We start from the raw sequence: 26561 nt of genomic DNA on the forward strand, positions 1-26561 counted from the left end.
TTTTTTCTTTTTCTTTTGATTAAGTTCCTTAAACTACAAATATTCAAATGAGCAGTCTTCAAGCTTTTTTTTGTCCCTGAAAAATGTTACCACCTTCTCCTCTGATTCTGACCACCTTTTGTTCTCAGTCTCAGGGATACCATCAATAATCACATTGTGTTACATGGACTGACCAAAGTCCACTTTGGCGTCTATTACAATAATTGATTCTGCCAACTGTTTCATATTGTACACACTCTCCCATTCATGTGTAGTGGAAATCATAGTGTGAAAATGATTTTGATGGTGAAACCAATTAGGTTGCCTGAGAAATTCTTAGAGGAAAGAGAAGTGAGAGACGTTTAAACCTATCAGATAAACATAAATTCGAAATTTTGCATGCATTATTTTACCATTGATAAGCACATTTTTAATGTAAAGTTCCATAACTAAATGTTCTACTTGTACAGGTTCGGGATAATTTCCAGTTCATACTTTAAAATCATTAATAGATAGCAAATCTGTGAAAACATAACCAAATCCCTGCCTACACTTGGTTTACATAGATGCACTTGCAAAAAGACTTGCACACTTGCACAAGTTTCAGATATACTATACTGTATAATGGACATAACAAATTCTACTGAACATGCACGACAGGCCCCTTGACAAGTCAGTAAGTCACATGAATGATAAGCATTTTTAGGTCACAGTGTGGAGAATTTAGAACAACAGTAGTGCCTCATTTAATGTCAGTCTCTTGGTGAGGTCTGCATGGTGGGTAGTAGCTGCTTGGAAGCAAGGTTCCTGCAGTTGCACCCAGAGCAATTAGATTAAGGACGGAAGGCTTCAGTAATTCTTCAGCCAAATGTGGTTGTAGATAAAGAGAGTTAGGGGGATCGAGTGCAAAGGTAGGTGCTGGGCAGACATGATTGGATAGACATGATTGCATGGAAAAGAGGAGGGGAGGAGGCAAAGACAGGAAATGAGTCCCCCTAACCCACTGTCAGAATCCCAATTATTGCAGCCTCTTCGTCTGGAGAGGGTTTAAGGGTGGAAATCAGCATAGCACAGACAAATCCACGGCGCTGCCTTTTATTTCCCTGGGTGCCTCTGTCTTTAATGGCAGCTCTAATTGACTAACAGTGCACGTGGGGAACTGCCACGCTGATGACTGGATGACTGTCCTCTGCGCTGGAACAAGACACAAAGCAAAACAAAACAAACACACCCCCTCAAGGCTTTTGCTGCATTGTGCATTGTGCAAACAAAGATGAAGGAAGGTTTGCATTGGGCTGCAGTAACGAAGAGAAAGGGAGGGAGAGAGAGAGAGAGAAAATAAGAAAAAGAGAAAGGGAGACCGAAATGTCAACAGTCTGCCTCCAAAACAGGCATTCATACAATATTATGTGAAAGTTACAGCCACAGTTATTCTCTTAGATTGATGGCTGCTCCGGCTGCTGTTAGGAGCGGTTAAGTTAAGCATAAGGAATACAAATGAGCGCCTGAACAGATGTTCATTACTGCAACATTTGCCTGTTAAATGGCATCACAGACAACACGACTTAATTTCTGCATCATAGGCAATATCACTTAATTTCTGTTACTGATACTTTCATTTAGACCCAATAAAAGGTCTGCGATTTGTATTTGATAGAGGTAGCCTCTTTCGTCTGTACACATTATAGGATGTTGTAACAGCAGGAGGCGAGCCAGCAAGCTCTAAGACATGTCATTCTGTCCGCAGAGGCCCCAGGGAGCATTCAGGAGCCTTTATTCCCTCTTCCCCACTGTGATGGGATTTCAGTATGGCCAGGTGCTGTTTTTCTCTCTGCCAGTCTCCTTTTTCTCTGTCTGTTCTGCACCCTGCACACATCCATACAGCATAGGAAAGAGGTAGAAAACGAGAATTAGAGAGGGGAGGGGGGGGGTAGTCTGATGAGAGGAAATGAAATAAACACACTCTGTACCTCTGAAATACATTAATTTAACGTGAGCGCACAATATCACATTGTGGTGCACAAACACATACTAACATATGCAGCCATGTGCACACACAGGAACATTGTATATCCACACCCATACACTTTATCATCCTCATTTTCACAGCACATCCATCATATGCCGATGTGATAACGTGACCTGCGATCCCCGCGAATCTCCCTGAACTCAGAGATCATGGCCTGTTAAGCCTGTAAACGTTTTCCACATGTTTTTGCACATGTCGGGTTCTGCTCCATATGCCAGAGCAAGGTTCAGCCCCCCCGTCACACTGCTCATTATCCCACACCATCTTTTGAATCTCAAATTCAGACAGTATGACCTCTTATAATTCCAGCACCTCTTTTTTTTTCACATCATCGGTCATCTCATCTACTGTAGAGGCTTCTTGAAGGCCTGGTTCTTGCTTGTGACACCTATCCCTGTCTCACCCTGAGCCCCAGGATACCAGACAGCCTGATGACCACAGACAGTTTGCTGGTGTTTCTGAATGAGAGCCTAGCTTGGTGACAACCCTGAGATCTTATGGTTTTGCTTTTGATAAATTCGCCTTGGACAGGTTGTCCTCACACTGAGGAAATGAGAGCTGTGCAGCATTTAGAGATCCTTCCATATGTGCCTCTTTTTTCTCATCAGCGACAAGGCCAGGGCTTTGTCAAAACATCCCCATGTGCTCTCTCTCAGATGTCCTCGACTCGTGTCCTGTTAGAGGATTCAAGTTGCTCTCCCGGCTAAGGGAGACTGATGGATCAAGCATCTGTCTGGATAAAAGATGAGAAACAATCGGGCTTACAGTTAAAGACAGGAAACCCTCTCGAGTATCAGTGACCTTGTTTTCCAATGATCTATTAGAACTCGGTCAACATTGAGAGAAAATTGTGGCGTCTTGTGTTGTATGCCGTTGACCTACATTAGAGCTATTCTAAAAGTGAGAACAGAGAGAAAGCTTATCCATTCCTGACATTGGTGGGATGTTCCACGTATATCCTGCACCCGTCGTATCTAAGAGATGAGCACAGTTGTTCACACACAGTTAACCTCTTGGTCACAAGGCTGAAAGGGAAGAGTCTATATTCTGTTTCACACAAGACTGTTATCCAAGCTCATGTAACACCACAGTATTGTAGCATAAGTTAATGTTACTCTACACATAAAAGTGTATTCAACCTGAATATTTGTCCCTCGATGCTGAGTAGAAATGACAAAAACATCTGTTAGTTAGCCTATATAATACACCCTTTATTCATTGTGTTACCGTTCATTTAACTTGTTTGACAGTTGGTTCCTATGAGAAGCAACTTATGTAACTGCAGTCTGCAACGACTTGGTAATCGTACAGTAAAGCAGGGGATAGGTCATTTCATCCTGTATGGAGAAGATGCTCCAGAACTATAATGGAATCTAAAAAAAGTAACATCACCCACCAACAAAGATCTCTATCCTGTTAAACTCCAACTGATTAAAAATTAAATAGCTGCATTGGTGAGGTTGAGAGATGGGAGGGTAGAGATAGATCAAAATGGAAAGGCAAATGGGGGGTGCGAGAGAAATATTAACAAAGATGCATGAAGAGCTGAGGTTTCTTTCTCTTCTTCTCCTCTTATCAGTCTTATACGCCTCAACGCCTATCAACATACGGCGCTAATAACCATGAGATATCATCTCCTTTGAGCAGCCTTTAAGGAAGACATCACAGGGGGAGAATATTAATGCTATAAACTTCCTAACTCCAGTATTTTGTGATTCAGATTACAAAATGAGAAGAGATGATTCATGCCAGATTTCGCTATTAGGTCATTTCCATCTGCGGTCCCTGGGCAGGTACACACATTCTGATGTTTTGACTTCAACTGAGGGATTACTTGGTTGTCTGAAATGAGAAGATTTCCTGATACAGCTTCTTTCAAAACACGTTATTTAAATTTTTTAAAAGTCTAGTTTTCAACCTAAAAATAAGTTGCTTTCCTCAGTTCTTGAAAAGAAGACGTTTTTACACATAGAAAAGGTATGCCCTGTGCTGGAGTCACTCCTTTCCTCTTTTTTACACAAATAATGACATACAGTACTTAAAGTATGGCATGGATTCACAGTGAAGAGACATAAATTATAAATCTGCGTTGCTGTTCACCCACTTTATTATCTGCCGGACACTGTGAGTCCACTTTGCTTTGTGCCATGAGTCAGCACACACTGTAAATCTCTGAGCTGTCGATATATCTCTTTTGCAGTGTCACTAAATTCTTGTGCATTTAATTACTTGGCAATCAAAGTGATTTAGATTTGGAAAGTACACCCTGCTGTTCTCAAAGGAAAACAAAAAGAGAAGTTCAATTAACAGCTAATTCCAGTGCCTGAGACCAAATAAGAAAAAACAACAAACAGAAAGTATCCTTGGATTCAAGGGCAACATCTCTTTTAACCTCAGTGAATCCCTATGAGGTGATCGTGTCCACACAAGCGTTATCTAACCCACCGGGGCCTCGGCAGTGTTTGAGCAAAATCAACAACCAAATCAAGCAGTTTATATTGAGATTTATTTTTCTTTCGGATTTAATTCCGAAATGTTTAGAAATCCACTGGCTAATGTCAACTCAAAAGCTGGACGAGCATAGCAAAGGTTTCTGTCATCATCCTCCCCGGGAGGTTTCTGACTGCTGTTTGAGTTTGAAATTGAACACATGCCTCTGAAACCCCGTCGATGCAAAGTTAAGCTCTCCCCTGTTGAGAGCCACCACTGCAGGAGTGTTTGCTTTGCCAGGTTACCACCTGTGTGTTCCTGACTTCTGAGTGAACACAGGTGAATAATATTTTGTTTAATGGACATATTGTTTATATCATCCACTATATTAAGTATCAAGGCCTAAAGGATTTTTATGAAAGAGTAACACCTGCACACTGACTAAACCACAAATTTATTCAACTTTTTGATCCCATTTTGATGCTCCTCAACTCAAAAAAGACCTTTATTATTTAAAAATAATAAACCTTGTCTTACAAAATCACTGCCAATACAAAAATGTTCTGTTTTAGTCATTCATTTTCCCTAATAAAATAAATTCAACATAGATTTTTTCTGTTTCCCGTCACATTCTTTACTGTTATATTGTTTGTAGTATTTATCCTCACTACCTGCTTTTCCTTGTTTATCACAATATTCAATTAAGACTATAATTGTGCGGGATGAGCGTACTTGACGCTGTGCAGGAAAACAATCTTGGCTCCAATGGCCTGGTTTAATTGTTGAAGCCTGGTCGAGGGGGGTGGTTTTCCGTTGCTGTGGGGGACAGCTCAGCTTTGTAAATGGACTACTTACAGAATTTTCTGGATGTTAAAACTTTTTTACTTCCCCTTGGGCACCTGCTAAGCAAATAAATTACTCAATATAATGTGCTGCTCCACTCTTGTATGAAATTCCCAAGCTTTCGGCTGAAAGGTACAGTTCGACACGCTCTTCTCATTCTTATAACTCTTGTAAAGAACTGGGTTCATCTAGAGGATACGTTTTTTTTTTTTCAAACCACGCTTTGGAAGATGAAAGGCGTAGCACGATCCGCCAGGCTAATCCTTACCTAGTCAGTTAGAATACTCCTACCACCACCCATTGTAGTATATACCACTGGTTTATGGATGAGAATAATCTCCCCCATGTTCCCCCTCTCCTACTTGTTCTTCCTTTCCACCTCTAGGTCTTTGCGTTGTGATTAGTGCTATTTTCCCACAGTTTATACGGCAAAGCCTTTAGGGATTCTCTGTTTATACTGAGTTTATATTAAGAAGGAGGAGGTGAGACTGTAAACAACAAGCTAATAAGAAGGCGGTTCTGTTTTGACTTGTGTGGAAAAATAACACTAGCTTCCTGTGCTCCTCACAGCATGAGTTAAAGTATAGTGCTGGGATATCATAATGTTTTTATGTCCCCATCATGTTTTACAATTATACAGTAATTACTATTTAATTTCTTCATATTAGACCGACGTATAGCCTGTCGATTACATGTAATTCTAGACCCAGTAAATTTCGGGTAATTGTCGACACCATAAAATTTACTCTGCATAGTAAAATGAGGTCATTTCTGTGTATTTGAAGTGATACCTAGCAAAAACAGAATTAATTCCAAGAGAAGACATAGCTGATATTAGATCAATATCTCAATATAGTATATCTACCCATTGAACACAGAACTTTCCATAGTTCTTTATTCAAGTTCTAAAACTATAGTTCCCTACAAGTGAGAACTGATTATATAAGTTACTGAAGATCCATTACCTCTAGTATTTAGTTTTATGTATTGACATGAAAGAAAAGAGAGATATGAGATAGGTCAGATCAGGATTTGATTTCCTATTTACTAAAACAACTCGCTGTGCTGCAAAATGCTTTAGACGAAATGAGAAACTCTATAAGAATGAAAGAAAGACTAGGTCAAGAAAGACAATAAAATGGTGAGACACGTAGAAATGCAATGAGACTGTGAGACACAGTCAACAAGCTAAACAAAAAAATCACGTTCATAACTCCTCCGGGCTGGACATTAACCACCCTCCAGTGTTTACTACAAAGCCTGGATTGGCCTTGTGGTGTATTGATGCCTGGGAAATGCTCACTTCGTGCTGGGACCAATGTTCTGGTTTATTGTGGTCATCTCAAGGCTGTGTGGTCTCGACAGACTTTTTTTTTTTGGGCGGTTTAGGTGGGGGAGAGATCAGCGCATTTTCATGTGCGGGGTGTTTTCATTCCACACAGCTAAGCGACTCTGTATGGCACCCTCTCGACACACACCAGGGCCACCGCTGCCTCCCCTCACAGTACGAGCATCTCCTCTCTGTGAAGTAACAGGCTTAAAGAACCGCCTGGAATATATTAGTCACAGTTATTAATGAGGTTGTTTTGATTCTGCTCTCCCCTTGTCTTTTTTGCTCTCCCCCTTGCTTTTTTTCCACTGTGCAAAGTCACGACGATGCAGAGGATTTTGGGTAAAACAAATAGAAAGACCTTGTCAGCTCAGAGGGACACATACAGTTAAAACAAGACAGAATCAGTGAGAGAAAGGAGAGAAAGCATCTTAGAGGAAGGGATCATGATACAGTGTAGACCTATACTATGTCTCTCTTAACCGCACTACATGATGTTATGCACTTGGCAAAGGAGTGGATTCCTCTGCCCTTATAGTAAGATATGAATTGGCTCTGTTTAGGGTTGTCAGTGGCAATTACTTAATATGATGGATTTTGTTGTTTTGAAGAAGTACAGTATGTTTTTTTGAGAGTTGTTTTCATAGATTTTTGAAAACAGGGTGGGATGTGACTTTCATGAGGTAATGAAAACCTGCAGCAGAAAAGACAGGAGTTTCTTATTAAAGCAAGGGGAAAATACATCTGTGAATTAAGAAAAAAGAAGAAGTAATACGTCATTATTTTTTAAACTCACTTAGGTAACTTTCTTTGTGCACACTGCTGTGGTATACCTCATTTATGAAGTGATGAATCGTCTAATTACCGTCTATCTAAATATAAGACACCAAAGCAACTAATGAGATTCAAAAATTAAATGTATTCTTCACTGTGTCTCTCTGCTGTTAACACATTTAACCAGACTATTGAATCAATTAGACTAATAATTCCCCACAAAACGCAGAAATTGAATTACAATATCATAATGTGGCACCTTGAAGGATAATGTCATGACATTGACACTGAGTAGAATGTGACATTTACCGTCACCATATGGGATATCTTCCTCTAGTCTCCACAGAGTAACCCTCACTAGAGAAGACATTTTGGAGCCATATGCATCTAAAATAAGCAGACTCGAGCACAGAGCTGATGCATTGATGTCATTCATTCCTTGTACAGCCTTGATAACTCCTCCTTGCGACCTTCTTACTAAATATAACAATTCACGTATTGATTTGGGGACGCAGTGCATTCACAGCATGCCTCCACGATAATGACCTATTTCAACAGATTGCTTGTAGTTAAGTAGTTTTTTTTTCTGTGTGTGCGGTCTTTGTCGTGAAGCCGCAGGAGGAAGAAGACACAGCCATTTGTTCTGAGCGGAGGTAAGACACAATATACCTTGGTTATGTTGTGTTGGCCAAGAGACTATAATGTATTTATGATGGTCTGTTGGCAACATACAGTAAGTACACATGTATCTTATATACAGGAACCTTATGCAACTGCATATGTAATCGATTTTATTAAATTTTTGGCATTGGATTTTTATGTATGCTCTGAAGGCCACCAGGAGATGTTTTATGTCAACACGGTACAAAATTCAGAATCAGTTGGGCCTGCAAGCAGGGTGATTAAATATGGATCATTGACAGTGTTGTACCTCACTGCTATTAAAGTGTGGCAATGGGGAAAAGGGCCAATGAAAACCTGGCAAAACATAGCTTAAATTCCATCTGTGTGTACACTATGCCAGCAGGCAGGCTTCCCATTACTGAATGACTGGCTATGATTGAAATCATGGCTCTAATGTGCTACGTTATCTGTCAGTATAGTGTTGCAAGAAGGATGGGCATCAACAGGATCACTGTTATGCTATTCAAGGCAGCTGAGATCCTGGAATACTGTCACTGTTTTATCATAACAGTCGGGTGACATGCCTAAGCACCTCACTATTTATCTTTTGCCCTTCTCCTTTTTTTTTTTTTGCCCTTTTAAATAACACAGCTGCCCCATCAAGGCGTGCTGCAAGCTGTCTGGCCTTGTCAGTTATGCAAGAGCATGCACAAGGAAACAATGCATTTGATACAGTATATCCTCCAATTTCAATAGAACAGTCTTTCATTTAAAACTCATTATTGGCACTTTGTTCTGTTATGCTCATTTCAGGATTTTGACCTCAATGGAAGTAATTTATCCAGAAGACTTTCTACAGTGGCATTGTCATCCGGCTTAGAGATTTTTATCAGTCACATCACAAAAAAACCCAGAGAACATAAGTCCTTCCTCCCTCTTTACCCATTCACCGACCTTCCAGGGACCGCCACAATCAGGCCTTTGTGGGTCCGGCTTGTCTGTCATCTCCCTGGTTCTGTTGATATGGGCCTCGTGCTGAGAGCGTGGTCTCCTCATACACTGCACTAAGCGCTGGCTAATTGAGCTTGTCGAGACAGAACCTGTTGTGTGTGTGCTGATAAGAAGGTATTTGACCTCTTAGGAGGCCCCTGGTGGTGCCCTGCAGAACACATTCTGTCCAGAAGAAGCATAGCAGCCAAAGTTTAGATCCTAAAAAACATCTCTATCTATGCTTGTTTTGTTATTGCCTCTGATAAAATACTCGGTATGTTGACACTGGAACAATAAATGGGATAATATGTTAATGTTGATCACGCACAAGGAAACCTCACTGACTGTGACTTTGAGGGAGGGGTGGAACAGATGCCCCTTATCATCAAGTTAGATTGGACATTAAAAATCTGATAGACTTATCAAAGGCTGTTGATGCAGTCTCAGAAAAGAGCCCATAAAATATCCCCATTCAGGACTGCAACTTTGCTTATTCTTTAATCAATTGCTTATGTCTCTGGTTAAAGGAGTTGGCAGAGGTCCACAAATCGAAGCTCTTGGATGGATGCCTTTACCATTTCCTCATCAAACGTCATGCAACAGAGCAAGACTTGTCTGTGCCTCTCCTCTTTTCTCCTTGTCTTTGCCAGACCTGGTGAAATAGTTTTTGCACATTATTTCCCCCCATTTGCTTTAATCTGTTTGTAGCAACACATGATCAGCGTCTCAGAAACCCAAACCATTAAAGCCACACATGTTACACAAATTTACTTTAGTCCTTCCTGGCATTTTCTTGAAAACCAAACCTATCTGGTATTCCAGCCAGGTAAAACATGTGTAAAGAATTTTTGCACATGGCATTTCATCCAGGTCTGCTATGGATGGGGATTTCAGTTTGAGTGCAACTGACATGACCCCTCTAGCCTCCCTGGGATAATCCTGCTGCCTCCAGGAACACAAGACTAATCTGCCACAGTCTCCCTTTTGCAGTTCCTCACTCATTTCAAGCTGCTTGAACTTCTGCAACACCCTCACTTACATTTGGCAACAATCATGCCCAAAACATTATTTTAACTTTGATGTGTGTGTTTACAGTAGGTAAATGTGCTTTGAACGGTTCCTATCTGCCCTTCTTGGTTGTAAATTGCTGGTTTACAGAGGGCACAAACAGATGTAGTTTTGATGATTCATATGACTGTCAGTTCATGAATAAATACAGTAACTATTCTCTGGAAGGAGGCATCTACTCAAGCATTATATTTTTACAATGACCTTTTCAGCACCTCAGCATTAACGTCAAGGATGATCTGTGCAGGCCTGTATGGATATGTCAGATATGCAGAACTGGAATGTGTCGAGCTGTGCCAAGGGGAAAGCTATGACTCGGGGCTAGGTGGGCATTAAGGTTATATGTGCATGCGTGTGAGACATGTATGATTCATAATTTTAGTCATATGACAAATCCTAATCCCGTAAATGATTGACGTATAGTCCCCAGAGACTCTCCACAAGTGTTAAGTATTGATATAAAAGCAACATTTATTGTATCAAGATGTGAACCAGAAATTAGACGATGAACAGTTTCCTCTTGACAGTGAATGAAACACCAGCTTTAGATATACCATGGCCAAAACCACTAAGCTACTAGCAGGATTGTGACAAAAAAATTTAAAACTGTCAGGTCAGTTTACTACATGAAGTTTTTCATTTAGGCTTTAACAGCCACTTTACAACATCACAGTAAGGCTGAAGTTAATGTTTCTGTAAGGCTGGTGAGAAAAAGAAAACTAAAATACACAGAAAAAGAACCCGTAGCTTCCTTTCTTTCTCAAGTCCAAGTTGGTGAAGTCTACTTTGCCAGCTTGTGGTAGAGCATTGCATGTTCATACATGTTCATGAGTAGGAAGTAGGCCTTGAAGCAACAAGTGGTTAGAAAAAATGCAAACAAGAAACAAGAAAAGATACTTAAACAAAACCAAGTAAAGATCCAGTAGATAAATACATATTACATAAAAAAAGATGTATTAACGAATGCAAAGTATTTTCACCTGATTGGTAATGTTCTGTTGTGTCTGTAACTCCTGACGTTTTGCAGTGAGTTGACACTTGTGGAGGGGATTAGAAGCATCTTTAGTTACCCTCCAATCACCACTTATTTTCTTAATCACCTCTACTCTTAATCCTGTCAGATCTTTAGGAAGGCCTATAGCCAACATATCCTCATAATTAAACGACAGTATAGATCTAAAATTCAGCCGGCAAAAAACGACCTATAGTTACGTTTACGCCACCTAGAGGCTGTAGTAATGCACTCTAGAACGACCCATTGGACCGCAATATGAATTTTTCCAAAACCGTTACAAATCACTGTTAAAAATAATGATGTTTTATGATGTGACAACACTGTGGTTAAGGTCTGATTAGGTTTAGGCACAAAAACCACTTGGTGAGGGTTAGGGAAAGATGGTTTGGGTTAAAATGATCACTTGAAACATGGTTCATACTTACTTAAAGTTACGTAACCTTCACTGTCATTACAACAGGAAACACCACAACGTTACGGTTTTTAAAAGAATGTCCTGACTCGCGGTTGGAAACGGGGAGCAAACAGTGGTCTCCTGCAGCTAAGTCTATCAATCTAGCCATCCACCCAACCTGCCTCCTCTTAACAAAACAAAATCACCTTATCAAGTCACCTTATATTGACGTCATCTGAACCACGTCAGTTCCACGGGTCATAATTACTATGACCGCTAGATGGCGTAAACATAACTATAGGTCATTTTTGCTAGCCTAGATTTTAGACCTATAGGCTGATTATAGCACTATGTGGCAATTGTTAAAACACACACACCCACCTGCCTCTTTTATTATTGTTATTTACAACACAAGGTAGTAAATAAATATAGTCAATTGTTTGTCATCCTATGCAATATTTGAAACTTTATCATGGCAATGAAGTCTCTGCAGCAGTAAAGAATAGTTTATTACTCATGTCAGCGCTATGTATGTCTAAATCAATACTTTGAATTTAATCGGTTTGTTTCCAAGGGGTGCCCATAGTGAGAAATGACGGCACTGCACACAAAGCAGATTGTTTACACTGGTGTTATACATATCTTTTATCTATTATTGTTCAGTTTTGTCAATTTATTGACCATGAGAAAACAAATATGTTTTTTCCAAACACAAAGCTGTTGCAAAACATTAGTGGAAGAAAAACAAAGATTTGATGGTACTTTTATGGTACATTCGTATTTTTATTTCAAAGTATTTTTTTATGGATTTGCCAACAGTATTCCATCAATATTCTTAGAAAGCAGTCATTTTGGTGCACACCATCCCAAAAAAGGGGAAGAGTTGGGTTGAAGGAATATATTGGGGGAAACTCAGCAGCAGCAGAGTTGCCAAGGTAACAGAGGGCTTGCCTGTGTCCCCCCCCCCCCCCCCCCCCCCCCGCCCCAGCATTGGCCAGATCCCTCTCTGTGTGAGCTGGGTACTTAATTTCACTGACCCCCTGGGTCTGGGCTGCACAGCCTCCATTGATTAGGACAAATGGAAGGGAGACCAGCCAGCCAAGCCCCTCCCTTATCAGGGTTAAGGATGTAGTCATAGAGGGGGAGAAAACGCAGAGCAGGCAGATGAATAGCTCAGGGATCCCTTGTTTTAGATGAATCAATAACATATTTAAAGGCTAATTAGTCGATCTATTCACTCAGTATAAATTTGCTGGGGCCACCACCTCACTCTGCAGCCATGATTGGGCTATTTAATGTATTCCACCTCTAAATAGCAGCCATTAAAGCCTTCAAATGAATCTCCTCCCAACAATACCGGCCTTTTCAGGCGCAGGTGTAATGGTACAGGGAAGAGGTTTTGGGTGTGTTTAGTGTGTGTGTATGTGTGTCTTTGTCTGTGTGTGTGTCTGTGTGTTTGCAAATGTGTGTGATTTCAATCCTTGAGGTTGCATTTTAGAGTCTTGATATCATTTTTAATCCTGTTTTGGCGATTTAACTCTGTTGTGGCATGTCAAGGCTTGAATTTTCACCAGCTTATTATGTGTTTGACAAGCAAGCCTGATTCGGGTCACATAATCAGAGAGAGAATATACATGTACCACTGCCTGCATGGTTCACTTTGATCTAGTTTTATTCAGAGCAGCTTACACATTTTGTAACAGTTGTGGAACAATTAATTTCACAAAAAGCTTTAGTGTTCTGTCAGGGGAAAACATTAAAATTTGTCCTCTTACTTTCTGGTTATTGAGAGAACATGATGTGATTTAAAAAATGGTCCATTAAGAGATAGGTTACCTTTTTGTATAATTCTTAAGTGAAATGATTCTTTAGTGAAGTGTGTGTGTGTTAGGGGTGTGGATATTTGGGAATCTCACGAAATGACTTCCAATTCTTGGGTTTCTGATTCAATTCAGAATCAATTCTCAATTCAAAACTGATTCGTGTTTGAATGAATAGGAAAGGGGGCGCTATTTTCAGTTTCTTGCTCTAGTATACTGTGTGCCAAACCATTCACTGGTGTCGTTAGTCCATTGAAATACAATATGAAACATTGCAGCCTTTTCATTTTAAAAAGTTAATTGCATTAATCAATGAATTAGTTTGAAAGCATCTTACAGTCTCCTGCCCTGTATGAGAATAACAAAATGAGGGGGAGGAGGAGGCGGAGTGCTCTGCTGCGTTATTATTAGCATTATATCTCCAGCAGTGGAGAGCAGCCTCTCTGCTGCGCCGTTAGCTCCGGGGAAAGACGTTGTTGTACAAGATGCTGAGCTGGCGCAGGGTTTTTGAGGTGAAACAGACTGAGCACCGAGTTATTTTCTTCACCTCAGAGCTGATTTAAGTTGTGTAATGCTGCAATATGTGTTGGTCAGCCGGTCTCGTTTGTTACTGCTGGAGTTCTTAATACTTAATGTTTGTCTCGCAAGGGTAATTATTTACTCATTAAATCAAAAAAATGCTTGCAACCACTGCCTTTTTAAAAAGATGAACTACAAGATAACTCTAGCGTGTGCGTGCTGTAGACTGTCCGGGTGCTGCAATGCCCTCACAGTTGAGTCTCGCCTTTTTCGTTCCATCGACATCACGTTATTAACTAACTTTTAGAAAATCAATTTTTGACATCTGTGAATCGATTCAGAATTGTAGGGGATTACAATCGAGATTCTTAGGTCAATCGATTTTTTCACCCACCCTTAGTGTGTGTGTGTGTGTGTGTGTGTGTGTGTTTGTGTGTTTGTGTGTGTGTGCATGCTTCCAAGCATGTGTGTGTACTTCTTGGATGCATGCATGCATGCAAAATTGGCGCATTACAGCTGTTGTTTTTTTTTTTCCAGTTGTAGATCAGATGGATAATAGAATTCAGTCAGACTCCCCACTGCCTAATTAAATGCTTGTGGTCAGAAGAACTGATGTAATCTTTAATAAATACACCCCAGGGAGAGATGGCTGGATTAAAATCCAGCCTATGAACATGATACCCACAGTCCAGCTCAGGGTAGCTAATGTTTATCTTTTGTGCTTTCTTTGAGGTGTGTATGTGTTTTTTTGTGTGTTTGTATGTGTGCATTGGAGGGTTACACAGGGACAGTGACAGGATTCAACACCAGCTGCTCCTTGCAATGCCACCCCCCTAGCCTCCCTTCCTTCCTCCCCTCCTGCTCCCCCTCCCCTGTGACACCCCCCTTGTCCCTACTGACTGGACAACACGCAACCCCTTTATGCCACCTGTCCATCAGCTAGACTGCACCCTAGGGAACCTCTGTCATAGAGCTTGGAGGTGCCGCTTGCTGCCTTTGTTTGGATTCTGGTAAAGTCCCCCCCTCCTTCACCCTCTCTCCTCTCTTTCTTTCTCACTCTGTCTTGCTCTCTTTTTCTCTCTGTGCTGTCCTTTACAAACACAGACACACAGAAAGACACACACATACAGACAAGTGATTGCCACTGTCAGCTATTTCCTACATCTGCCTCCAGGCACAAAGGACCCACCACCAGCCGCAGCACCGCCCCCACTACCCCTCTCTTTGCATGCCTCTCACCTGTACCGGCTAGGATGCCAACAACTGGGGCTTTTGTGTCAGGCAGAAAATGCTGGCTGTTGAACCAGATAGGGAAGATTGAAATCAACACGAAGCTGATGATATTTTACGAATTTCAGCAAGCTACAAAACATTGAGTTAACTTTAACACATTGTTAATCTCATGGACTGGGCAGCATAATTCATCCTGTATTGCATTTTATCTCTGCCAATCATTTGAATTCTGGACAAATCCGCTGTATGTCTTCAATGGGTCACCGAGGTCATTGATTTGATCCTCCATTCGTTCTGCCTTTCTCCTTCCTCTACCTTATCCACATCTTATCCTCCACCTCTTTCCTCCACCCCATCCCACTGTCATCAGCAGTCTGAGACTGTGATCAGGGCTGTAAGGTCCGGGTGCAGCCTGCGGAACGGAGCGAGGAAGCTGCCTTACATGGCAATGGCTCCTGTTGCCCTAGCAACTAGCTGTCCTTGAGAAAAGGGCGCATTTGGGGGTTTGGGAGGCTGAAGCTCTGACAGCCCCAGTCAAAACTCATAAAGAGTTCAGACACATCGATCTGTGTGTCTAGGAGAGGACATACTGTAACCACAGTCCTCTGTGCAAATGCCTTAAAAATAAATTTATGAATAATAGGCTTAGAGAGTATTAAGTACGAGTGGTGTGGAATGTGAGAAATTGTCTGCAGGAGGGAAATAGTTTTTCAAGGATGCAGCTCGTCATTGCGCCCACTGTACAATCTTGTGCAGTGGGTGCATCTTTCCAGAGATGTTGTGCTATTCTGTGATCTGTTCCCATGAGGACGAAGGAGAGGTTGGGTGGAGTCTGCTCACATTCTTTTGTTTGCATAAACAATGACAGCTTAACACTCTGACATCTGATCACTCCTAAGTTGCCTCATTTACCTCTGTCTCAGATTCGAAACAGTGTACGCCCACTCAGGCACTGCTGTACATGAAAAGACAGGTGTCGTTTTTTTTTTCTTCCCCTCCTTCCCACCATCAGCACTGCTGTAGCATTACAAGCACAATAACTGATGCTTGGTGTCACATGACAGTGAAAGTTCAGTGTCTCTGATTTCAGCTTGTGTGGAATGTTCAGTAAGGCCAGACTGTCTTTGTTTGGGGGAGAATAATTTTATTCAACAGAATTAACTCCCAGTAAGACAGGGGACATCATTGAGTTAGCGATTGCTGGTGGGCGGTTAAAACATAAAAACAAAGCTAAGGCTGTTATTGTGTAAAGAGATTTAACATTTTAAAAGACAAACTGTGATGTAATTTGGTTTAACCGAGTCATCCTAAATTAGGGCTGCAATGCAATTAATTCTTAATTGTTATCCAAAATGATTGAGCTGAATTAATTTGAATTAGGCTTTTTTATAACCACTGAACACCACATTCATACATCTGCTAATTCCCATCCTTATGCAAGCAGCCACAGAATTTGAATTAATTACCCTTTCTGAGGCTCATTTGGTGGTCAGATTACACAGGACCATGCCATAATTTCAAATTATGTACCATTATCTGCATTAAGTGACACTTTTTCCAGCTCTGGTAATGATCCGTCATTACAAATAATGGAATACAATGTTGCTGTGATGTGGATTCTGAAGGTTGACAAGCCATCTTAAATGGAGATTAATGCCGACAGAGGGGCCTGCCTCCTGCCACACCCCAGCCATCTGCAGCCCAGTGTACCGAAGGGGTCCACTGGCAACCTGATTGGACCCCTACATCCTCTGGAGAGCAAGCTGTCAAGTGATCTGCCTGCATGAAATGACCCTTTCCGCTTTATTCCCCACAACCACCCACCCTCTAGCCTTGTTCATATCCCTGCACTGTGCGTATATGTATTGGCTCACATGCCTGTAATTTAACCATTCCACATTTGTGCTTCTTTTCCCCCTTGCTGAAAAAAAAGTGGGAAAAGAAGAAAAAAAAAAAAAAAAGGGGGAGTGCTGTGAAAATTCCAGACGTTATTACTGTGCTGCATGCATGGCTCCAGTGATACTCCACTTTCATCTCTGTTTCCTCCTCTATCGACAGATGGTAGTTATCAGACAGTATGGAAATACTGTGGTTAAGATAGTTTTCATTGATTTTTTTTCTCCCTTTGGTATTTATGACCTGATGATCATCATGAGAGCATTGTGGTCTTGAACAGAGGGCCACTCTGCCAGCGTTGTTTGAATCAAGAAACTAACGTATGCCACATGGGAATGACGCACTATCTCCAGAAACGTTGAATATTCTGGAGGTGGAGTGGTGAGCTTTGTGTGTGTTTGAAGGTACTACAAACCATATACTGATGTATAATTGAGCTGATTAATTGATTAGTCCAACAACAGTAAATTTATCTAGATTCATCATTTAAGTAATTTATCAAGCAAAAATGTCTGAGTGTTCAGACAATTTGCTGCTTTTCTTTGTTTTATATTATTATTAACTGTGTATCTTTGGAGTTTGGTCTTTTCGGTGGACAAAACAAGCAGTTTGAGGTTGTCACATTGAGCTCTCTGAAACTGTGATGGGCGTTTATGTGATGGGCACTATTTTTGACATATTTATATTATAAATATAAATAATGAAGTATTTATTTAAAGATTAATGGAGAATGAAAACAGTTGTGAGCTGCAGCCCTAGTAGCATACCTGTATGTGTATGTTTGAGCAATGGTGCAATTCTTTGAAAAGGTATGTAAAGTTTGTTAAAGCAGAACATCTGTGTATGTGTATAGTATGTCTATGCCATGTTGCTTGCTGGAGTTATTTATGGCTTAAGTTAAGGAGATAATGAGAAATGAGGTCAGTTAGTGGGAAATTAATTTACACCTGTTGTTACATGACTAATATTTCCCTTAAGGAGTATTTTTAGCTGCCACTGACTTTCTTAACAGTGCTGCAAACTACTTTTTGTCCTTGTGAATACCAAACCTTGTGGTGAGCTTTATGTGCCACATACTATATATTAGAGGTGTTGAAATTTCACACAAAAAAACACAAAACATTACAACAGAGCTACCCGCTTGAAAGTGTGTCTTTAAATGATAACATGCTTGTCTTGAGTCAATGACATTTAAAAGCAGCGCCCCCTATAGCACTGTTTACTCAAGCCCCCAGGAAGTGTGCTGGTGGTCAAAGGAATAGCTATAAAACGGCAGATACATTTTTTTGAGCATCAAAACACCTGCAAAATGACTTGTTTCACTATCAGAATTTGATACATTCAGTCCGATAACATTTGGAAAGTCTAGAAGAGCTGCACCATTGAATCATTTTATCCCATTCAAATTAACGGAGGGCTAAATTGGAAGTTAGCAGACTGCTCCCTAAATGATGAGGAAGCCCATCTGACATCACCGCAACCCTCTTGGAGGCAGGTCGGGTGCGCTTTGACCCAACTTCAGGGATGGTCCATCTTGGGTGCAATATGATGCGTTTAAACTGGTAATGGAAATGCAAATCAACGTGGCATAGTTTGACTCAGATTGGACAAAAGTGCCAATGCAAAAATGTTATATTAGTGGAGTGGAGCAGCGAACTCAAGCAGTAACAAACAAGACCAGCTGACCAACAAACACTGCAGAACTTAAACAGCTCTGAGGTGAAGAAAATAAGTCTGTTTCACCTCAAAAACCCTGCGCCCACTCAGCGCAAGATACAACAATGTCTTTCCCCAGAGCTAACGATGCAGGGGAGAGGCTGTTCTCCACTGCTGGAGATATAACGCTAATAATAACACAGTGGAGCACTCCCCCTCATTTTGTTATTCTCATACAAGCAGGAGACTGTAAGATGCTTTCAAATTAATTAATTAATTAATAACTGCAGTTAACTTTTTAAAATAAAAAAGGCTGCGGGCCATTTATCTTAATTGCCAGTTATGTTTCATATTGTATCTCAGTGGACTAAGGACACCAGTGAATGGTTTAGCACACAGTATACTGGAGCAAGAGACTAAAAATAGGGCCTCCTTTTCTATTCGTTCAATCGAGAATCGGTTTCGAATCGAGACTCAACTCTATATGGGGTTAAGCCCCTGCAGTATGGGCTGAAATTGTCCTCTGGGCAGTGGCCAGATGGAATTTATTAGCAGCTTCCTTCTTTATGGTCTCTGCTTATTTATGTGTCGATGTATATGTATCGGAAGAAGATGGAATTAAATGAGCTCTGTGTGTATGTGTGATGTGTGTGGGGCAGTGTCCTGTGTGTTTTCAGTGTCCTGGGAGTGCGCACAGTACACATCTTGTTTCTGTGTGTGCTTTGAGCTTGAGCCCTCCCAAGGGGCCTGCACCCACAGAGCTCATTTCCCAGGTGTCCCAAATTTCCAGCTAATCTGCTACTCACTTTGGCTCCTAATCTGTCTCAGAGGTGCCTGCTGGAGGAGGATTGGGGATGTGAGCTCTGTGACAACTGCACAGGAGATGCAGCTTAGAGCGAAATGCTGAGTTACACAAAGAGAAAAGTCACTTCCCAATCACCCCCCTATCCTCCTATACCCCATGACACACAAGACCCTCAACGTACACAAACACACAATCACACAGCAGTTTGCATGAATGCCTATATTTAAGATGTCTGGATCAGCAAACATGCATTTGAGGGGTTTGAAAGCACAAACAAATCACGTAACTCTGAAAAAGCTCACCTCTGGTTGAGTCTTTGAATTGTCAGAGCTGATGTGAAGCATTTTTTTCAAAGCCTGAAGTATGGAATTCACCTCTAAAGTTAATGGAGTTAAAAGTAGCACCTAATAATTAAAATAACTACTTGTAATGTTTTTTCCTTTCATTGGGTAAGCCCACGAAAGTGCCTGTGTCCTTTTTTCAGTTATTTTAAGTGGTTTGGTAATTGCTGCCCTGGTTGCTTAAAGTTGAACATTTCTTCGTTACAAATGTTGACATCAGTTTGTTAGAAAACAGCCCATCTAAACGACCCTGTGCTATCCTTGAGTTTGAGAGTAGCCTGATTTACACCTTGTAGGTCATCAGTGGTCAATCTCACACACTGGCACTGTCCTGGCTTATAGTGTGAGGAGCCACGCAGAGTCCCAGACCTGTTAATTGCACCAGACATGGAAACCTAGAGGGAGAAATGAATATCTCATTTGTGTGCCAGTGTGTGTGGGGTGAAGCGAATGCCAGTTGTCTAATAGCTTTCACACAAGCCTGATTGAATTAGACAGCAAGGAGGACTGTGTTCCTAATTGAATTGCAGAGACCCTGTGTTGCAAACAGTGCTAGCTAGTGTTCCCCATGGAAGTGCTGGGCGGAGGGGGGACAAGCTGGCTTGTCCTCACTCCCAGAACAGAGACACAACTCGTGGCTGCTCTCCGCTGGTTACTCTGCGGTCATGACTGCCGCTTCACAAGGTGACGCTCTACATACATGTGACCAATTCAAAGGCTGATGGTCTGTAGTTGTGGTTGCAGGATGGTAGAGGTAATGAGAGAGCTTCTGCAAAAGCTAACAGGTTGTCTAAAACAAATTTTCTCCTCTGAGCATCAGTGGTCTGTCTTGTGAAAGAAACACATCTATTTACGATAGCCTCTGATCTGTCCCCGCGATGATTCATATAAACTGTTTTTACAGACAGCACCAAAGCAAATAGAGGCCCAAACTTGTGTGTAGACTGTAGCGGCCTCTTTGGTCACAATGGAATACAGGGAAATACCCAGCATCCACGCACACACACAATCCCTCTGACGCTGGCCATTTTCACCGCTTTCAGCACTTTTTCCTGCTGTGTTCACAAAACCTAGCACCTCTGATTTTTTTTTTTTTTTTTTTTTTTTTTTTGCCCCTCCAGCCTTTTCTCTTTCACACCCCCCGAACACCACACATACACACACCTTGCCCGTCTTTGTCTCCCTTGTCTCTTCTTTAATGGTGTGTTCATTAAATAAAGCAGTTTTGGGGGGAGGGTGAATTCAGTCCTGAAAAGGGGGGAACGGCAAGAACAGGGAAGCGGGGGCTGAAGGGGTGTGCTGTTGTTGCAGCAATGCCCCAGACTGCTGGACAAAGAGTCTTTCTGTTGGGTGGTGTAGATGAGAGATGGTGGGTGAAAGACTGGGTGGACGTTGGGGTTGTTTTTTTTCTTCTTTTCCTCAATAGGTGTGGCCTTAGGCTGGATTACCTGGTATCAGCCATCTGATTGTCTGGTTGTGAGTGTACAGCACTGCCCAGGCGGCCATCATGGCAATGTCAAATGTCCAGTCTTTGTTTGGCCTCTCTCTATGTGTGTGTATGTGTGTGTGTGTGTGTGTGTGTGTGTGTGACTGCTGACCAAATCAGCATTCATATTCACCGGGAACTCAGAAGTGTTTCCAGTATGGTTGGTCGCATCGGAATTGCAGCTGAAAACAACACTCCCTGCTTTTCTCCGTCTTTCTTCTGCGCGTTTCTCTTCTCTCTTACACACACACGCACACACACACACACACACACACACACACAAACAGTCACACACAGACGCACATACTTTGTAGGATTCAGATGGTTTTAGCTGCAGGTCTTGTCTTCAATGTGCTATAAATCTCCCCGGCTATAATATTCAGGAAACCTTTGAAACAACCAGCAAATTACCTGCTGTAAAAACTGACTAGCACCCTGGCCCGGCAACTTACCTCTCGCAGCTCTCGCAGCACTGTTTTTATTCAGTGAGTCTAGCAAAAACCCCTAATTAAAGCCTTTATGTCACTATATGTTATTAGAAGTCATAAACATGGACAGACACAAGCAGCTGGAGGTTTGGTGTGCGTGTGTGTGTGTGTGTGTGTGTGTGTGTGGTGGGGTAGTTGGGGGGGCGGGGGGTGGGTATCTAGATTGAGTATTAAGACTCAATACTGGATTAAAGTAATGTAATACTTAGAATGATCAAACAACATTGGAAGAAAAACTCCCACCCCAATAGCAGGAGTTTTCACTTGTTTTTCAAATATGAGAAAAGTGAATATGCCTGCACGGTGCCTGGAACCAATTTGAGGTGATCTGGACCTTTTGACATGGTTAACACTAAATTGAGTCTGAAGTGTTTATAAATTCCCTTAAAGCTTTTCTATGTGGCTTTTGTTCTTGACTTATTGCCACATTTCATTGTTTGTCCCAGTTCTAGCATCCACGTTCGCAGCCCCCAGAGATCTTAACAGAAAAACACGGCATGTTTGCTTGATGATATTAATGATATTAATAGCGGTGTTTTTTTTTTTTGTTTTTTAAGTATAGGAAACAGGAACAACAGAGGAGCTGCTGTCAATGAATATTCTTGCAGTAATTAACTCTTCTTGCCAGAAGGATATCTGAAGTTAGAGGAAACATCCAAAAAAACAGCCTTTAGCTCTCGCATGTTGAGCAAGACTGCCAGGACGGTGATCAAACAGCTCAACAGCAGCAATCTGGGCAGGCAGGGAGGTAGGGAATTAAAGCTCTGATCTGTTTTTTAATCACCGCTCTCCGAGTCTCTGCTTCCCTACATCTGACACCAGACAACTTTGCAACTCTTAAAATCTATCATCTACGTATAAAGTGGAAATTCCCCAAATATTTCCCCCAAAATAATGACCGTGGCAGGGCAGAGAGGCATGCCAAGACATATAATACAGTGTCCTCTTGAACTGGATATGATGGTTTTCACAAATACTTTTTTCATGGATTCTTTTAACCTTTTTAGGTACCAGATGGTTGCACCTTGTCTTGGAGGCAATGCTACAAATGACAAAAAATTCACTGTTAAATACTCAGATGTCAATTCTGTTTATTTTTATGTAATATAAAATTTTGTTTGGCTCTATCTATCCCCTGTCTGGTACTCCAAGTGAGACAACACAAACCACCAAGCTAAATATTTGAGAAAAGATGTTAAGAAGCAGACAACTTATATTTCATGAACAGTTGCCTGATATGTGTCTGTTTTAGTTGAAAGTGAAAGTTAACGTCCTTTTCTGTTTGTTCAAAGATACTTAAGGATTTTTTTAAATATATACTTTATTTTTACTTTTCAAATTTTAACATGTAGGCCTACTTGTAAAATGATATATAGACAAAGTGCAAAACCCCTTAAAGTAAAACAAAGACATCAAAGACAAAAAATAAATATATCTGCTGAAATAACAGTAGATAAAACACAAGTAATAATACAGCAATTGAAAGCTATTTGTGAGATTTGACCATTTATGGTATTTAAGACACTTTTAAGCATGTATGAAAACATAATGGGATTTTTTTCACAAGCTATTAAGATAAATAATGCCTAAGTCAAATCTAGAATCCATATAAAAACTTTTTTGTTTTTTTGTTTCTGTCCTTTTTGTTTTTTGCAAAATAATTTAGCATACCAGATGAAAGGGCCTTTGTCTGTGGATGTTTAGTCCTTGATGGGAAAATCTGCATTACCTGAAGCTTTATAAGTGCTAATCAATTATATTCTTTCATTTTACTCCCCATGCAGGTTTTAAAGTCATTGTTCTGATTGTTATGCACAGTCTGCATACTGTTGCAGCACATACATTCACTGTGGGCACAGTAACACGCTGAATTCCTTGGCTCAAGAAGTCCCAAACACAAACCTTCCCCACCTCTCCCCTCTCCTCTTTGTTTCCATCCCTACACTTCTCCTCTCTTCTTCGCCCCCGCCACCACTTCTTTATGCTGTTTCCTTTGGTGTTGCTCCTCGGAGCGCCGCACTCCCATAGACCTTACTGTGCCGCAGAGGTTCGATCCCAATTCCCCACATAGCTGTTGCCTGGGCCTCATTCAGAGACTTTGTTGACTGGCAGTGTGAATGTCCAGGCCTCACGTTTCACTCTGTACCCAAAACCTTTTCCCCCATCAATCATGGAAGAAGAAAAACATGTCAAAGCTAATACGTCATGATGAGATCTTTAAGGTTACTTCAGTTTTATTTTGAAATAACTCTTTCTGCCGCTGACATTTGTGATAACCAAAATAAACCATTACAAACGAGCATATTGCTTTGTAACTCTTTTATGTTTTGCACAAGCGGGTGTACAATTTAAAGCACATCTTTGTTTAAATGTCATCCATCTCTCCTTTTTCTTGTACTGAACTCAAATATGCTTTACACAATATCGATTTAATGAAAACATCTTCTCTTTTAAACTGCATTAGTGATGCTGTTTTTAATGCACCCACTCTCAAATAATATACTACGGTCGATCATATTGAACCACTTATACTCTATCCTTGAAAACATGGCATAAAAAACAGCTAGACTAATAGAATTTATCAATCTACAGATTCAGGAGATTCTCTTGAATCTTTTGAATCTAATAAACAGGAGGACTAATAGAATGTATCAAACTTTAGTGTATCAATAAAATCAACAAGAAATTATTTTTCATATCTTATTTATTTGTAGAATGGTATTAATTTGCTATTGCATCCAATATCTGTCCATTGTTTTCTGTTTTATGTAGTGTAGTCAGATTTAGAGGGTGATGGCTCTGTGTAATGTACTTTGAGGTAAAAGGGAGGGGGGGAGAGAGAGCATTAATCCCTGGCCTGTAGGGTCTGTGAGTACAGTGATGTGTCTGTGTAATATAAACATTGGGATCGGATCCGGACTAATTCTGCCTTGTGATTTGACCTCCTCTTAAATGGGAGTTGCAGCTGCAGATTTTTCCATATTCCAGATGCTACAGCTGAGCTGTAATTGCCAGCACAGCCTCATAATGAAATGATGTCTGTATTTTTATTACTTTACAATGGAGAAAGTCATGTAATAGTATGTTTTCCGGAACATATATAGAAAATGAGGGAAAAAACAGTTCCCATGATAAGTGAGTTAAATTGTTTTAAATACTATAAGTGCAAGAAATAAGTGCACATGTCAAAATCAGCTTTGATAGTGTGATTTAAAAAACAGTCCTATGAACCTACCACAACTAACTCAACAATGATGTAAGGAAGAGAACCATAAATTCAAGGAAAAGCAGCTTATTTCATTTCATCAGTCAATAAATAATAAATAAATATAAATATATAATAGGAAAAACAACAACACTGACAGACCTGAGGGGTTTTAACTTCAGATATGCAGCGTGTCCCGGGTCTGAATTTTTCACGTTACTGTACTCTCAACACCTCTGTATTTTCTCCTTTATCGGTGGGGCAGGTGGGAGCTGGATTACCTGAAGCAAAACCGTCACTGGTTTTGCCCAAAATAGAAAAAAAGGCTCTTGACATGGTGCAGGTGCAACTGCTGGAAAAAAATGTTATTTTTTTAAGCAATGAAGGTTTAGGCGGAATGTAACTGAGCAGAGGATAAGGGGATTTCACAGATAGTAAAGGTTGTTTGTTAATCATCACGGCTGATGCTTATGGCAAAGCACAAACAGATTTACTCAATATAAAGCATGTGATTCACCCACTCACAGGCAGATGTGCAAATACAGATTTTAATATCAACTGTGGTGTGTGTTCATCATTGTCTCTATCATGAATGTAACTTTTCTCCCAGGTTTCCATAGAGAGGCCCTTAAAAGGGCTCTTAGCAGGGCACTTCAGAGATTTCTTAGGCAACTAGAGCATGGTGAATAATTCAAAGCAAACTTACAACATGTTGCCTTGTTGACATATCTGCTGAGAGTTGCCTCACATGCAAGGTCTCACTGTTGTATTTTTATATGTCGGGTTGTGTGTTTATTGGGTTGCTTTGAATTCAGGTCACTCGATGGCTTCTGCTGTATCGGAAAATGTAACCAAACGCCTGTTACGTGTAGTTCAAAGTAAATCAAGTGAAATACTGAAGTGATAGCTCAAACTTTCCATGTTTTTCTCTTTTTCAAACAGATTCAATTGTATATGACTGCTATATTTAACTTGCTGTTTATTGTATGGTTAACGCTGGCCCTTTTATTGCTGAAATGATTCGTCATAAGTAAGTCATTTATTAGTCGATTGACGGAAAATGAAAAAAAAGACTTTTACTTACCTTTGGCTCTGGGAAATTGTGATTCTTTCACTATATCTGATCATTTATGGACAAAATGATAAAGTGAAAGTCTGTTCACATTGTATCCAGTGCTCAATATGAACATTTTTCTGATAGAAAGAAGTTTGTGCTAAAAAAAAGTTGTTTATTTTTTTTCCTTGTGATTCTCATACTTATTCTCTTTTGTCTTTCAGCTTGCCCCTCAGGCTTTTTCAAGCCGACTCAGGGAGACGAGCCTTGCATGCAGTGTCCCATCAACAGCCGCACCACCAGTGAAGGCGCCATTAACTGCGTTTGCCGCAACGGATACTATCGCACCGACTCAGATCCCCTCCAAATGCCTTGCACAAGTATGTATAGAGCTGAGGCTGTTATGTGTAAATGCACACAAACACACATAGGACATAGAAAGGAATATGTACTGGCAAAGTCTTTGGTGTCAAATATGAGCTCTTTGACACATACACATTTCACACCCGCAAGCAGAAGAGCCCCAGGATCAAAGGACAGTGGTAGTCTGTGTAACTCCAAACAGAGAAACCCTGTCAGAGC

The 26561-nt window shown here is 40.8% G+C and overlaps 1 protein-coding gene across 4 annotated transcripts in view; it reads left to right on the forward strand.

The window, feature by feature from the left end:
• ephb2b (eph receptor B2b) overlaps positions 1–26561 on the forward strand; it is a 123607-nt gene that overhangs the window by 63737 nt on the left and 33309 nt on the right. For all 4 annotated transcript variants that reach the window (XM_042405995.1, XM_042405997.1, XM_042405996.1 and 1 more), the window contains exon 4: positions 26204–26359. In XM_042405995.1, coding sequence (XP_042261929.1) covers positions 26204–26359 — 156 coding nt within the window. The remainder of the gene's footprint in view (positions 1–26203; positions 26360–26561) is intronic.

Source organism: Thunnus maccoyii, chromosome 3, assembly GCF_910596095.1.
Source record: "Thunnus maccoyii chromosome 3, fThuMac1.1, whole genome shotgun sequence".
Classification (NCBI taxonomy): Eukaryota; Metazoa; Chordata; class Actinopteri; order Scombriformes; family Scombridae; genus Thunnus; species Thunnus maccoyii.